Source organism: Vipera ursinii (assembly GCF_947247035.1).
Source record: "Vipera ursinii genome assembly, chromosome: 1".
In the NCBI taxonomy this organism is placed as follows: domain Eukaryota; kingdom Metazoa; phylum Chordata; class Lepidosauria; order Squamata; family Viperidae; genus Vipera; species Vipera ursinii.
In genome coordinates, this window is record NC_139512.1 from 29,528,045 (window position 1) to 29,543,044 (window position 15,000).

The 15,000-nt window shown below is 40.0% G+C and overlaps 1 protein-coding gene across 6 annotated transcripts in view; it reads left to right on the forward strand.

Moving 5' to 3' along the window:
• The first annotated feature begins 2,251 nt into the window (after positions 1–2,251).
• The window catches only part of BRF1 (BRF1 general transcription factor IIIB subunit), a 224,397-nt gene continuing 211,648 nt past the window's right edge, over positions 2,252–15,000 (forward strand). For all 6 annotated transcript variants that reach the window (XM_083351085.1, XM_083351089.1, XM_083351087.1 and 3 more), the window contains exon 1: positions 2,252–2,560. In XM_083351085.1, the coding sequence (XP_083207211.1) occupies positions 2,374–2,560 (187 nt within the window). In that variant the 5' untranslated portion in view covers positions 2,252–2,373. The remainder of the gene's footprint in view (positions 2,561–15,000) is intronic.

Here is a 15,000-nt window from a genome sequence, read left to right on the forward strand (position 1 = left end):
CTTGCGAGATGAGGAGATTGTTCAAACTTGGTTTCAATATATTCAGCTACGGGCCAGGTGGAAAGAAGATCAGAAAATTGGTTTTACAATGACTGATGAAAATCTGATAAAGCAAATTAGAAATCAGGGACCAGCACATATTAAACGGATATATCTTGCATTGATAGAGATTGACTCAGAAACAGAACTTGTTAAGGATTGTATGATAAAATGGGCCCAAAATATTCAAGAAGTTATTACAATGGACATGTGGGAAAAGATATGGGTGAGGAACGTAAAATTTACACAAGCTCAAAATCTAAGAGAGAACTTTTATAAAATGTTTTATAGATGGCATTTAGATCCTAAAAAGCTTGCAAGTATGTATCCGAATTATCAACCAAAATGTTGGAGGTGTGGTGATGAAGACGCAACATATTTTCATGTATGGTGGACTTGTAAAAAGGTTAAGGCCTTCTGGATAAAAATTTGGTGGAATATGCAGAAGATTTTCAAGCAAAGGATAAAGTTTTGTCCGCAACTTTTCTTGTTGGGAATAATCACAGATGCTACAGTTGTGGACACTAAGTTGATGTTGAATTTAATTACGGCAGCAAGACTTTTAATTGGTCAGTATTGGAAGAAAGAGGAATTGCCGACCATAGAAGAATGGACTCTAAAGGTTTCCGACCTGGCAGAGATGGCAAAGATTTCGGCTTATTTGAAAGATCACTCGCAAGAACGTTATATTATGGAATGGAGAAAATGGATTGAGTATATCCAGAACAAATATAGGGTTAAGAAGTTTCATGTAGCATTTGAATAAGTCTTCCTTCTCTTTTTCTTTCTTTCTTTCTTTTCTTTTTTCTTCTCTATATATATTTAATATTATTAAGGTTTGCATTATCCTATATAAGCTAGAGAGTGATAGATTTTAGAGTTTATGGTTGTTAGTATATGGTTGTTTATGATTGTTTTTCCCCCCTTATACCTTGTATTTAGCTCTGGGAAGTGGGGGGGGAGGGGGGGAGGGGTAGGGAGGGAGGGAGAGGGGAGGGGGAGGGGGGACTGTTAAAGATAAACTGTATGTTAAAACTTTTCAATAAAAAAAATACAGCAGCGTGTACTGTATTTCAAACTTGGCAACTTTAAAAAAATGTGTGGACTACAACTCCCAGAATTCTTGCTGCTGCCTGGAGAATTCTGGGACTTGTAGTCTCCATCTCAAAGTTGCTAAGGTTTAGAAGCCATTCAAACTTCAAACCTTGACCATGTTATACATATTATAGAATCATCATAATAAAAAATAAAAAAATAATTTGAGTGTTCAGTTGACTGAGTTTCATGTTTAATGAATAAGTTATATTATAACAACAACAACAACAACAACAACAACAACAGTAATAAAAAAGTTGGAAGGGACCTTGGAGGTCATCTCTAGTCCAATCCCCTGCTCAGGCAGGAAACCTACCATTTCAGACAAATGGCTGTTCAGTCTCTTCTTAAAAACTTCCAGTGTTGGAGCATTCACCGCTTCTGGAGGCAGATTGTTCCACTGATTAATTGTTCTGTCAGGAAGTTTCTCCTTAGTTCTAGGTCTCTTAGTTCTAGCCTTGCAATATTAATGTCAATAGGAATGCTAAGAAGGATGGCTACACAGGACATATATCCATGTCTTAATCTTCTCTGCATACAAGTTCAGGTGATCACTGATTAAAGAAACTGACCCTTTCCCTAGTCCAGGGGTCGGCAACCTCGGCTCTTTTATGACTCGTGGACTTCAACTCCCAGAATTCCTGAGCCAGCATAGCTGGCTCAGGAATTCTGGGAGTTGAAGTCCACGAGTCATAAAAGAGCCGAGGTTGCCGACCCCTGCCCTAGTCAAGGCTCTGTGTTCTGGCTTTACTGAACTGACCCTCATAGTAAATGAGGAGATTCGTCGGTCGTCTCGGCCCTCGGACCAAAGGACAAATCAGAGGGCGAACTATCGAACTCTCCATAAGTCAGCCAGCCTCCTGCCGCCAAATCACCCGTAGGGGGTGGGGGAGAGGCATCCTAAAGGCTAATGAGCAAGTAGTAGCGGCACAAACTCTTATGAATTGCAACGTCCGGGAGCCTAAACACCTTCGGGGAAATGCCCAACCACCCAGGAGGCGAACCGGGATACACTGCCGCGGGAGGTGGAGGTTCGAAGTGGCCGGCAGGCCTCGCGAGAAAGGGCGGTACTTTGGGGGGCTGCGGCTCCTCCTCCTCCGGCAGCGAATGGGCGGCTGAGCCAGGCCTGCGTGGAGGAGGAAGAGCGCGAGAAACTAGCCGGCATTGCTGAGCGAGGCGAGTGGCTCGGGCCGCTGCGGGGAAGTCGCGCCTGCCCGTAGCCGCTGCGGCCCCGTCAAGATGTCGGGCGGGCGGGTGTGCGCGGCCTGTGGCGGCTCCGACATCGAGGTGGACTCAGCCCGGGGCGATGCCGTCTGCACCGGATGCGGTTCGGTGCTGGAAGACAACATCATCGTCTCGGAAGTGCAGTTCGTGGAGAACAGCGGCGGAGGCTCCTCGGCAGTCGGGCAGTTCGTCTCCCTCGACGGTGCGAGCCTGTGTGTGTGTGTGTGTGTGTGTGTGTGTGTTGTGTGTGCATCGGGAGTCGGGAATCTGGGCAGGGCTTCGCTTGGGGGGGCAGCCGAAGGAGGAGCGGCCCGATGCTGCTGCCTCTGTTGCGGCCGGCCGTGATGTTGCTCCCGAGAGCAGTGAAATTGCACGTGGGTGACGGGGGAGAATCGCAGTTCATCTGCTTCCTCCTCCTGTGCCTTGCACAGAATTTGCTTAGTTTAAAAGCAAAGCAGTGCAATGACAAAATCGGCTGTTATACTGTAAAAAGACAATTTATGTGCTACTGATTAGGACGGCTGCCTTGTAACTTCTGCAACCATTTACGTCTGACAAAGAAGGTACATTTATCCCACCGTAATTCTCTGGCCACAGTATTTACAGCGGGTCAGTTCTTTGACAGCTCTCTCTAATTCCGGTTTCCCTCAAACTTCCTTCTTTGAGCTCTTTCTCTGGCTTGTTATACCAAATCTGGGAAAGGGGCTACCTTGTCCCATAAGAAATAGTCTCCGAAGAATAAGCCCTGCTTCAGAATGGAGTGGAAGGGAAATATTTATTTGCAGATGCCCACCTCTGTTATTGTAGATGGAAAGTAGATTTTTCTATTAGTATATCTGTCTTCTTGACATGAGATCTGCCCTTTTCCTAATCTTTGTCCTAATAATTATGGGTGCCTTCTTGCTCCATTTGGCTTTCATTCCTTTCTTTCTGCCTACTAATTTTGTAGTAGATTTTGGAAGAATGTAGTAGCCTGTAAGATGTGTAGTTTGTGACATTAACTTAGCCGAGAAATGAAATAAAATACAGTTATGGCTTATCCACATAACTCTTTTACCTGCATACATGAATTACAGCAGCTGAAGTTGCATGGCAGAGGGTAGTTTCTTTGGCACTGAACATTTTTTTCTAGTTTCACATGTTGCATATCTAAATGACTACAAACTTTAGTGAATTAAGTTAATGGAAAGAAAAACACCTATTGGGTCTAGGCTACAGTTTTAGACAAATTGAGCATTGTAAATTCCAGATATTATTATATAAACATCCCTGGAATTCTAGTTTGGATCTAATCCTGAATATGAAAGGAATCATTTGGAGTTTAGGAACAGAGATATCAATAGGCTGATGTCTCAGCTATACAGTATTTCTCTGACACATCTGAACTAGGATGTTTTGCTGAACATTGACCAGTAACTTGATGCATAAGTGAGCTGCATCTGGAAAGACAAGGCTCCCACAAGTAAGGGGATTCTGGGTTCATGAAATATGAGGCTCTGATGGAATTTTATTTCCCTGGAAAAAAAATGTGACACCAGAGACCCAAATGTCAGCAGCAAGGGAAGGCAGCACCATAAAAGAAATGCACTCGCTGTGAATTTGCTTCTAGATAACAGTTAAGATTTTGATATAGACAATTTGGAACCACTTTGAAGGAATATTTCCATTATACAGAAATGCTCAACAATTGCATTCATTATCAAAGGGTGCCTTGTGTCTACCACATGCAGTAGAAACTCATTTGAGCTAAGCTGGGAAGCCTTTTCTGTTACACCAGTTTTGGAGTGCTTACCCTTTAGAAATTAACCATGTATTATGGAAAAATTTAGAAGCTACATTAGATAGTTCATAATGGTGTGATTAAATTGCTCATAATTATTATTACATTATTCTTATGAGTTTTCTTGTATTTTGTCTATTTGGTAGTATATGTTTTAAAGTCTGCACCTTGGTTTTGAAGGGATCAGTGACAAATTGGTGTATAAATACTTTGAATAAATCAAAATAAAAGGAGACATCATAAATACAAAGGAGGGAAAGGATGATATCTTCCTTTTTTCCAATGCATTATATTTGATGAAAGCTGCATTTCTTTCAGCCTCCAATGCAATATGTACAGGATTTGCCAATAGTCAGACCCCACACACAATTTAATATTTGGATTGCATTGAATATTCAAATCAGTTGCCATTTTCTTCTAAACACTTCTTCAATCATTGATCTTTGAACATTCCTAAGTACAGAAACATTTTCTTTGAAAAAAAATTAATGAAATATATTGTGATTGGCCTACAAGTAGTATTTGAGTTACAACCGTAATGGAGTCTGCTGATTTTATGTTTTTTATAGTGGTTATTAAGTTAACATAGAGGTTGTAAGCATGAACACCATGGTTGTTAACCAAGTTGTTAAAAAATAGGATTGGGGCAGTGAGTGTGCCCTCTTCAATGTGGTAAATGAGGTTTTTAGATAATTCACATTCAGTAATGAAGGGAAATAATTATGTTAATTGGATTCTTGATTTAGTAGAAAACTAGTTGTACCTTCTAGTTAAGTGCTAGCTTAAGTGCAATTGCTCAGATGTGTCATCTGGAAGCCACGCCCATCCCATTGCCGGCAATAGCAAAATCGTCCCAATACGTTGCGCGATGTCACATGATGTCGCGAGTTTGACATGTCTGGTTTAGATGATATGAAAAATAATTATTAAATATGCATGTATAAAAATGTAATTTTTTATAAAATATAAAAAATTCTAATGATCCTTGTATTATTTAGCAGATATGTGTTCCCCAAACCCTGATAAGTGAAGATGTACATTGATTCATTATTGTCTTTTCCCCCCAACTTCAGAATGTTATTAACTGTGGGGAGATGCTCTTTGCTTTGTTGCCTGGGAGCTTCAAGATGCTTGATTATTACTCTAGTTCTTTTTCTTTACTTCCCCTTTTACTGCTTTGGGTGTTGAGAGAGACAGAAAGTTCTGGTTCTTGCTCTTCTGGTGCTAATTGTTAATTGATGTTGTTGTAGTGTGTCAATTACTCTTTATAACTAATTTGTATTAGTGCAGTAGATCATTTTCTGCTGATCCCATTTTTCCCATTTTCAACACACCTTTTTTCTCCTGTCTCCCGATTCTCAAGGTGCATCATTTAATAATATTATTTGATGCTGGATGGGGATGTTGTGATTTGTGGTTCCTCAAGTGAAGTTCTTTCTCATAGCAAGATACAGAATTATAGGTGCTCCCACTTATATGGATGTGTGCTGGTTCTGATTTACCGTAGTTGCCTTGCACCTTTCCCATGAATAGCCAGAACTGGCTATTAGAGAGCTTATTACTTGCAGCTGCTTCCATTTAGAATTACTTGCATTTATTGTACCAGTGCTTTCCCTTTGCTATGACAAAGGCAAGGAGTATAATTTTAGAGAAGGGAAAGAGGTTTTTTTCCCCCTCCCCAAAGTCCTTCCTATATAGCAGTGTTTCTCAACCTTGGTAACTCTTAAAAAGAGTGGATTTCAACTCCCAGAGTTCCCTAGCCAGCAACTGGCAGAGATGTTCTGGGAGTTGAAGTCCACGTGTCTAGAGTTGCCATGGTTTAGCAACACGGCTGTGTGGGATGTGCTCAGAGAAGTAGTAGTTTTTGCTTGGATTAGATAGATTCAGCTCTCCAACTCTAATTAGAGAGTAGAGAAGGGAACTAGGGGATTAGCCATCCCTAAAAGTAGAGAAGGGAACTAGGGGATTAGCCATTTTGGATCTAATTCTCACAGAGATGAAATGATAGAAGGTGTTGAAGCCACAGAAATCTTGGGAGGTAGTGATCATGCAATATTGGAATTCACCATTATGGAAGCATAAGCAATAGAACACAGTCAAACTACAGTCTTGGACTTCAAGAGAGCTAATTTCAATAAACTTAGAGAAGGCTTGGGAAGGATTCCATGGATGAGAATCCTCAAGAGGAAAACAACTTAAGAAGCTTGGGAAATTTTGAAAAGTGAAATAATAAAAGCCCAGTGTAGCACAATACCAAGAAAGAGGAAAAATAACAGCTCTCAAAAGAAACCAGCATGGCTGCGTAAAGAACTCTCTGATAAATTGAAAGATAAAAAGGACAAGTATAGAAGGTGGAAAGAGGGGCACATAACTAAGTCAGAATATCAGCAAATAGCCCGTGCCTGCAAAGATGAAGTGAGGAAAGCTAAGGCTCATAATGAACTAAGGCTTGCAACCAAAGTCAAAAATAACAAAAAAGCTTCTTTCAAAATGTAAAAAACAAGAAAAAAGTAAAGGAAATAATTGGTCTATTAGTGGGTGAAAGTGGCAAGAAGGTGACAAGCAATAGGGAGAAAGCAGAACTATTTAACTCGTTTTTTGCATCTGTCTTTACACAAAGGGAAAAAACAGACGAACCTATCAAAAATAGTGCCATAAAAAAACAGAATAGATACATGTTAAGATAGGCAGGAAAATGGTAAGTGAGCACCTGTCCAGCCTAAAGGTAAAGGTTCCCCCACACATGCGTGCTAGTCATTTCCAACTCTAGGGACTGGTGCTCATCTTCGTTTCAAAGCCGAAGAACCAGTGCTTGTCCGAGGACGTCTCCGTGGTCATGTAGCCGGCATGACTAAATGCCAAAGGCGCATGGAACGCTGTTACCTTCCCACTGTAGTGGTCCCTATTTTTCTACTTGCATTTTTACGTGCTTTCGAACTGCTAGGTTGGCAGAGGCTGGGACGAGTAAAAGGCACTCACTCTGTTACCTGTCCAGCCTAGACGAGTTCAAATCACCAGGCCCAGATGGATTACACCCCAAGGTTCTCAAGGAACTGGCAGATGTGATCTCAGAACCACTGAACTATATTTATCAAAGATCCTGGAGCACTGGGGAACTAACAGAGGACTGGAAAAGAGCTGATGTAGTTCTCATCTTCAAAAAAGGAAAAAAAAATGGATCCAGGAAATTACAGATCTATCAGCCTGACCTCAATACCTGGGAAGATTCTGGAAAAGATAATCAAACAATGAATCAGTGAACACCTAGGCAAACAAAGTCATTACTAAAAGCCAACATGGGTTTGTCAAAAACAGATCATGCCAGACAAATCTTATTGTATTCTTTGACCAAGTGACAAAATTAGTGGATCAGAGGTATGCTGTGGATATAATTTACTTGGACTTCAGTAAGGCATTTGATAAAGTATATATTTTTTATTTTTTTTATTTTAATCCCATTTATATCCTGCCCTTCTCCGAGGACTCAGGGCGGCTTACAATCTAAGCACAAATCAATGTGCTTAGCAATAGCCTTCATTCTATGTATGTGCCTGCTTATTAGGGCTTTCGGGGCCCCCAAGCGGCATTATTACAAAGTCAGGTTATTGCCCCCAACAATCTGGGTCCTCATTTTACCTACCTCGGAAGGATGGAAGGCTGATCACAACCTACTACTCGATAAGATAGAAAAATGTGTTTTAGACGGCATCACCACCAGATGGATTTGTAGCTGGCTGACTGGCCGTACTCAGCGTGTGGTCCTCAATGGAACCGCATCTACATGGAGGGAAGTGTGTAGTGGGGTACCCCAGGGCTCTGTTCTGGGCCCAGTGCTCTTCAACATCTTCATCAACGATTTGGATGAGGGGATAGATGGGGAACTCATCATATTTGCAGACGATACCAAGCTGGCAGGAATAGCCAACACTCCAGAACACAGGCTTAAGATACAAGAGGATCTGGACAGACTTGAACACTGGGTGCTATCTAACAAAATGGACTGGACTGATGATAATGGGGTTTTTAATTATGATTTTAAATGTTTTTATTGGTTTTGGTGGGACTTTGACACAATTTAATTCTTTTTTAATATTTGTATTCATTGGTATTTTATTGTTAGCCGCCCTGAGTCATTCGGGAGATAGGGAGGCATACTAGTCTCATAATAAATGAATGAATGAATGAATGAATGAATGAATGAATGAATGAATGAAATTCAATGATGAAAAAAGTAAGGTTCTACATTTAGGCAAGAAAAACCAAATGTACAGGTATAGTATAGACGGGTACCTTGCTCAAAAGTAGTAAATGTGAGAGGGATCTCGGAGTCCTAGTGGACAATCACTTAAATATGAGCCAGCAGTGTGCTGCAGCTGCAAAAAAAAAGCCAACACAGTGCTGGGCTGCATTAACAGAGGGATAGAATCAAGATCACGTGAAGTATTACCATTTTACAATGCCTTGGTAAGGCCACAGTTGGAATACTGCATCCGGTTTTGGTCACCACGATGTAAAAAAGATGTTGAGGCTCTAGAAAGAGTACAGAGAAGAGCAACAAAGATGATTAGGGGACTGGAGGCTAAAACATATAAGGAACGGTTGCTGGAATTGGGTATGTCTAGTTTAACGAAGAGAAGGATGAGGGGGGACATGATAGCAGTGTTCCAATATCTCAGGGGCTGCCACAAAGAGGAGGGAGTCAAGCTATTTTCCAAAGCACCTGAAGGCAGGACAAGAAGCAACGGATGGAAACTAATCAAGGAGAGAAGCAACCTAGAAGTAAGGAGAAACTTCCTGACAGAACAAATAACCAGTTGGAATACTGCATCCGGTTTTGGTCACCATGATGTAAAAAAGATGTTGAGGCTCTAGAAAGAGTACAGAGAAGAGCAACAAAGATGATTAGGGGACTGGAGGCTAAAACATATAAGGAACGGTTGCTGGAATTGGGTATGTCTAGTTTAACGAAGAGAAGGATGAGGGGGGACATGATAGCAGTGTTCCAATATCTCAGGGGCTTCCACAAAGAGGAGGGAGTCAAGCTATTTTCCAAAGCACCTGAAGGCAGGACAAGAAGCAACGGATGGAAACTAATCAAGGAGAGAAGCAACCTAGAAGTAAGGAGAAACTTCCTGACAGAACAAATAACCAGTGGAACAACCTGCCTCCAGAAGTGGTGAATGCTCCAACACTGGAAGTTTTTAAGAAGAGACTGGACAGCCATTTGTCCGAAATTGTATAGGGCTGTGGTGGTGAACACGTGGCACGCAGAGCCCTCTCTGTGGGCACGCATGCCATTGCCCCAGTCCTATGCCTTCAGCTGGGTTTTATAAACCCTTTTTGCTTTAGGGCTCCACCACCGTGTGCAAAAAAAAGGTTCAATCAATCAATCAATTCAATCTCGCGGGGGAAAAAAGATTTGCAAAGTTGGAATTGGTTGAACAAACTTTTTAGTCTCACCCAGTCTGCAATTACCACCGCAGCCATGCCCACCCAATGGGCCATGCCCACTCAATGGGCCATGCCCACCCGGCACCTGACGATACATAAGTGGGTTTTGTGTTGCTGTTTGGGCACTCGGTCTCTAAAAGGCTCGCCATCACTGGTATAGGGTTTCCTGCCTGAGCAGGGGGCTGGACTAGATGACCTCCAAGGTCCCTTCCAACTTTATTATTGTTGTTATTATTAATAATAATAATTTTATGGCATATTTGGAATCACTTTTATTGAAAAAAAATAATCTTTCCCATATGATATTGTTTTTTTAGAGTTCCAGGCTGACTTCTGTAAGCTAGCACTGTTTGTGTATTTATATATAGAATGGAATGGAATGGAATGGAATGGAATAGTATAGAATAGAATAGAATCTGGAAGGGACCTTGGAGATCTTCTAGTCCAGCCCTCTGTTCAAGCAGGAGAACCTATACCAGGTGTGTCAAACTCAATTTCATTGAGGGCCGCATCAGCATTGCGGTTGCCCTCAAGGGGCCGGGTGGGTATGGCCAGGGTGGGCGTGGCCTACTGGGTGGGCGTAGCTAGAGTGCATATGGCCTACTGGGTGGGCGTGGCCAGCTCTACATCGTTGGCATCAAGGGTGTTTTGGGGGCCTGGGCAGGAGTGGGACAGATCTGAGGGTCTCTGGCCGAAGGAGGGTCTCTGGGCCAGGGCCAAGGCAGTGGGGGCCGTTCCCTCACTGTTTCCAGGATGGCTTCGCGGGCCACATGAAACCACTTTGCGGGCCGGATCCGGCCCCCGGGCCTTGTGTTTGACATGTCTGACCTATACCATCTCAGACAAGTGACTGTCTAGTCTCTTCTTAAAAACCTCCAGTGATGGAGCACCCATGATTTTTGGAGGCAAGGTGTTCCACTGGTTAATTGTCCTCAGTGTCAGGAAGTTTCTCCTTAATTCCAGGTTGATTCACTCGTTGATCAGTTTCCAACCACTGTTTCTTGTCCTGGCCTCTGGTGCTTTGGAGAATAATTTGATCCCCTCTTCTTTGTGGCAGCCCCTCAAATACTGGAATACTGCTATCATGTCACCCCTATATGGGTGGGTGTAAGGGACAAAACCCTCAGTAATTGATTATAGACCAATCTATATACGGTAGTTCTCATAATTAAAGCTACTTCATTTTAATTTCCTACTGCTTGGTAAATTCCAAAACTGTTTTTGTGTCTTCTCCAAATATTTGAGTGTGTACCATTTCAAAACATAGTATATAAATAAATAAAATAATTTATCATTATTAAGATAAAGATATTTTCCAGATGAACTTAACTTATAGTGATTACATCTATTTTTCTTGGCAACAGTATGGAAGTCAATTGCTAATGTCTTCTTAAATGTTTTTTTTGTTGTTGTCCAGTCTAAGTCTCCAAATGTGAGAAGGCTAGAAATGATTATCACACTTCTTTATTGTAAGAAAATAGAAATTTTATTCCTGTGTCTGTTTGCAATTTTAGATTAAGTTGCTCATTTATTTTTATGTATGTAATTTGCACAGCTATCATCATTAGCTGGCATTGATTGTTTGAATTGTTAATGGATGTCACTGTGGTTACAACCTAGGATAAGCAGGTGAAACTTTAATAAGAGCACAAATTATTTGTACTGATTTCTGGAGTCTACTATAGGCAAATTTTGACACATATGGGCAATGTTTCAAAATGAAGTGGAGATGATTTGAATGAAAAAAAGTTGCTCAGGAAAATCTAGTGTTTCTTTACCTCAGTCAGGAAAAATCACATCTTTGCTAGCTGTTATAAAGCAAAGTGTAATATTAATATCTTGTTACGATAACTGTTAGTATTTCACATATTGTTCTGTGCTCAACAGCAATGTATTTGGACAGAAAGTTCCCCACAATATATTGTAAGTAGAAATAAGTATTATTGGTAGAATTAAAGATTGCAATTCAGCTTCCTGATCTTCCAAATGTATTGGAATATGGGAATAATGTGGGGGAATAATAAATAATTTTTTTGGCTTATTTTGAGCAGTATTAAGAATGGGCATGGGAATCAGAAGCATATGGGAGGAAAACCACTTTAGTTTCCACCCTTAAAATACTTGAAAATCCAAACAGTGATTTTTCAAGCATTGAATGATAATGATAATGATAACTTTATTGTCACTTTGAATGTACAACAATCGGCATACATCAAAATGAAATTTCGTTGCATACAGCTCTCAAAGGGTCACCACCTCTGATATATACTCCTTGTTCGTGGCCCGCTCAAATTTCACATTGTCCATTTTAGTCTCTAGGGAGTGAACGATGGCAAACAGGACAGATGGAAATGGGGCTCCATGTGGATTAGCCCTCAAATTCGCTTGTATTCTGACAACCTTGCCTTCTTTCCTTTTTCTGATGCTGACTCTTCCACCTTTTCCTTAAAGAGGCCTTGCTTCTTTTTGCCCCTGGAGCACGCTGCAGCCACCACCAACTCCTCCAAAAGCCTCTCTCTTCCTCTGGGCCTGCCGACAGCCTCATTGAACAAACATTAATAGTGGGACTAGGAATTGTTTGCTTCCAAAAGGCAAATTTTCTTTCTTTCCTATCCTTAATTTGGTTAAGAAAAAAAATTAAAAATGTGCCATTTCTTGGGTTTGGGGAGAGCGCTGCATATGAGTATCACATTGGGTATCCCTCCTAATTTAGGACCAGTTTTTAAACATTTGTCTGCATAGCATCTCTGCTCTAAATATTTGTTTCTAGGAAAACTTGACAAACCACATCTGACACTCTACAGTGGCTTAATCCGGCAAATTGATTTTTCTGATGAAACAGAAAAATGACTGATTATTGTTTTGTTTATGCATTTTTATTCAGAATTTAAATTACTTCCTTGCAGTTTTACAAAGTTAGTTTTAAAAGCGATGTAAATCGCTAGGTATCATACATTAATAGCAGTGTTCTCGTACATTGGTTATGAGGTCAAAGTAAAAGAGGTGGTAGATTGGGAAAATGGGTGTAAGAGAATGATTGGTAGAAAAATATGTGCATATAGAGAAAAAATGGCAAAAAGTGTAGCTAAAGAGAATGAGGAATGTGTTTAAAAGTGACAGAAAATGCGGACTTCCGGTTTGTCAGGCAGCCGCTGTGGATGGCTGGGAGACTTGCTCTCTCTTCCCCATCCAGTTTCGCATTGCTGAGGGCCCCTGAAAAGGGCCGAAAGTCTCCCTGAAGAGGCGACCAGCAAGGAGGGGCGCTTGCTGGAACGTGGGAGAGCCGCAACTCTCCTGTTGGACCTGGTCATCCCTCCAAACTGGCAGACGAAAGGACCGGCCATTATGGCTCATCCCTAGGCTGTGAACAGCCGAAGTCACATTTTCCACCAGACAACTCTTAAAGCAGTGCAGAAGATACTGGGTGAGATCTACCTCTTTTACAGCCTTAATTACTTTCTATACCTCCTTAAGCTGCTAAGCATTTTCCCCCCTGTGGTGAGGGAAGGGGGATTTCAGCCCTCCCTCCAGAAAGAGCTGCGACTAAACACCCAGGGGCGTTTTAACTGTTGAAAAAGTAACTGAATCCCAATTGGAACTTTATTTCTCAAAGCATGTGGATTGAATAGTTTTTATTTCCTATTGTTCATTGTCTACTTCTGTTGGAAATCTGGATTCTTTCTTATGAAAAAAAGAAAGAAAAACTGAAAAGATTAAGACAACTTTGGGACTCAAAGGGAAACTTTAAAAGGGGCCTGGCTGACTGCCCAGGGAAATAGGTAAGATACATAACCTTGAGAACTTTGAAGCAACAGCTGTGAAAGGCTTTGTGTTCCCTACCTAGAAAAAAAATCTGTCTTTTGGATTTTCTAAGTGTAAAGCCTTTAGTTTAAAATAACAACATAGAAGAAGACCAGGAACAAAATTTATTTATAGATGAAGATCAACAAACTCTTGCTATGTTGAAAACACTAATCCAAATTCTTACCACAACCAATGAAATACTAAGAGGCTATGTGAAGGAACAAGAAGACAGCCCAGATATGAAAGCCCAAACTTTGACCACAATTAAAGAACCATCTATACTAAATACAATAGAAAAAATGAAACATTCAAGTACCATGACAGAAGACTCTACTATTAAACAAATACTGATATTTGAAAATCCAGAAAAGATATTGACAACCTGGAAAAAGGAAATGGTTTCTTATACAACTCAAGGAACTAGAGGATCTAGAAAAAGAACAGTTGGATGAGAAGACAAACAATTCAGAACAACTACGTCGATATGGAAGAATAAAGAGACGACCCACTAGAACTATAAGTCCTCTCAAAAAAATGGCGATTGGATGGTTTTGCCAATATCAATTAATATACATGATATTACAAGGAGATTGGTTCGATGACCCAAAAACAAGGACATGGAAGTTGATTTGGCAAAGGAAAAAAGCTAGAATAAGACTCAAGAAAAATGGAGTTTTGACCACCTTATTGAAATCTGAAACAGAATGTACTTAAATAGATAAGATGTGTATGTTAAACACAAGATATTGTTATGAACTGAGATAAAGAAAATTTTTTGGTCATTAAAATTTATCAGTATAAATATTAATAGCTAATTTGAATATTGATTTGTGCATAAAGGTCATGTAAAGGTGAATAATGTAGATAAGCTAAAAAGTTATTGTTGAAAGTAATAAATAGGTCTATATGGAATGTTAAAAATGAAAATTATCAGTTTAAGCAAGAGATAGCAGATACAAAGAGGAAGAGAGGAAGCATTAAATATTGAAATAAAAAGAAATTTTGACTACTACTTAAAAAACAACTGAAAATTAGCAAAAAGGAAGGATATCATATTGTATCCTTAACTTGTTGACATAGAGGGTGAGAAGTTAAGTAAACAGGATGTGTATTTTGAATATTAGATTTTGTGAGGAATGGTGATAGATGAATTGGGAGTATACTAAAAATCTTGGGAATGATAAATATCAAATGTTAAATCTAAATGTTAGTGGAAATTAAAATTGAAAAATCTATTAGGTCATTGCTTGTCTAAAAGATTGTATGTTAAAACAATTAGAATATGTGTAAACTAAAAATTGGATATATGTAAAAAAGTTATTTTCTATGTGATGGATAGGATAAAACTTGTCTTTTAATTTACAAATAGACAGTATATATGAAGGGAAAAAAGAAATATTTATGGTAGCAATTTGTAATCTGTACTAATGATATCTGTATGTAATTGAATTACTACTACCCATCTACCACGTTGCTTTTCAAATATGTGAATGTAATATCAGAAAATCAATAAAATTTGTATATATATATATAAAAAAATGACAGAAAATACAGAGACATTGTGTGGAGATAAAATTTGTTCTGAATTAGGGGAACCAGCAGATTAA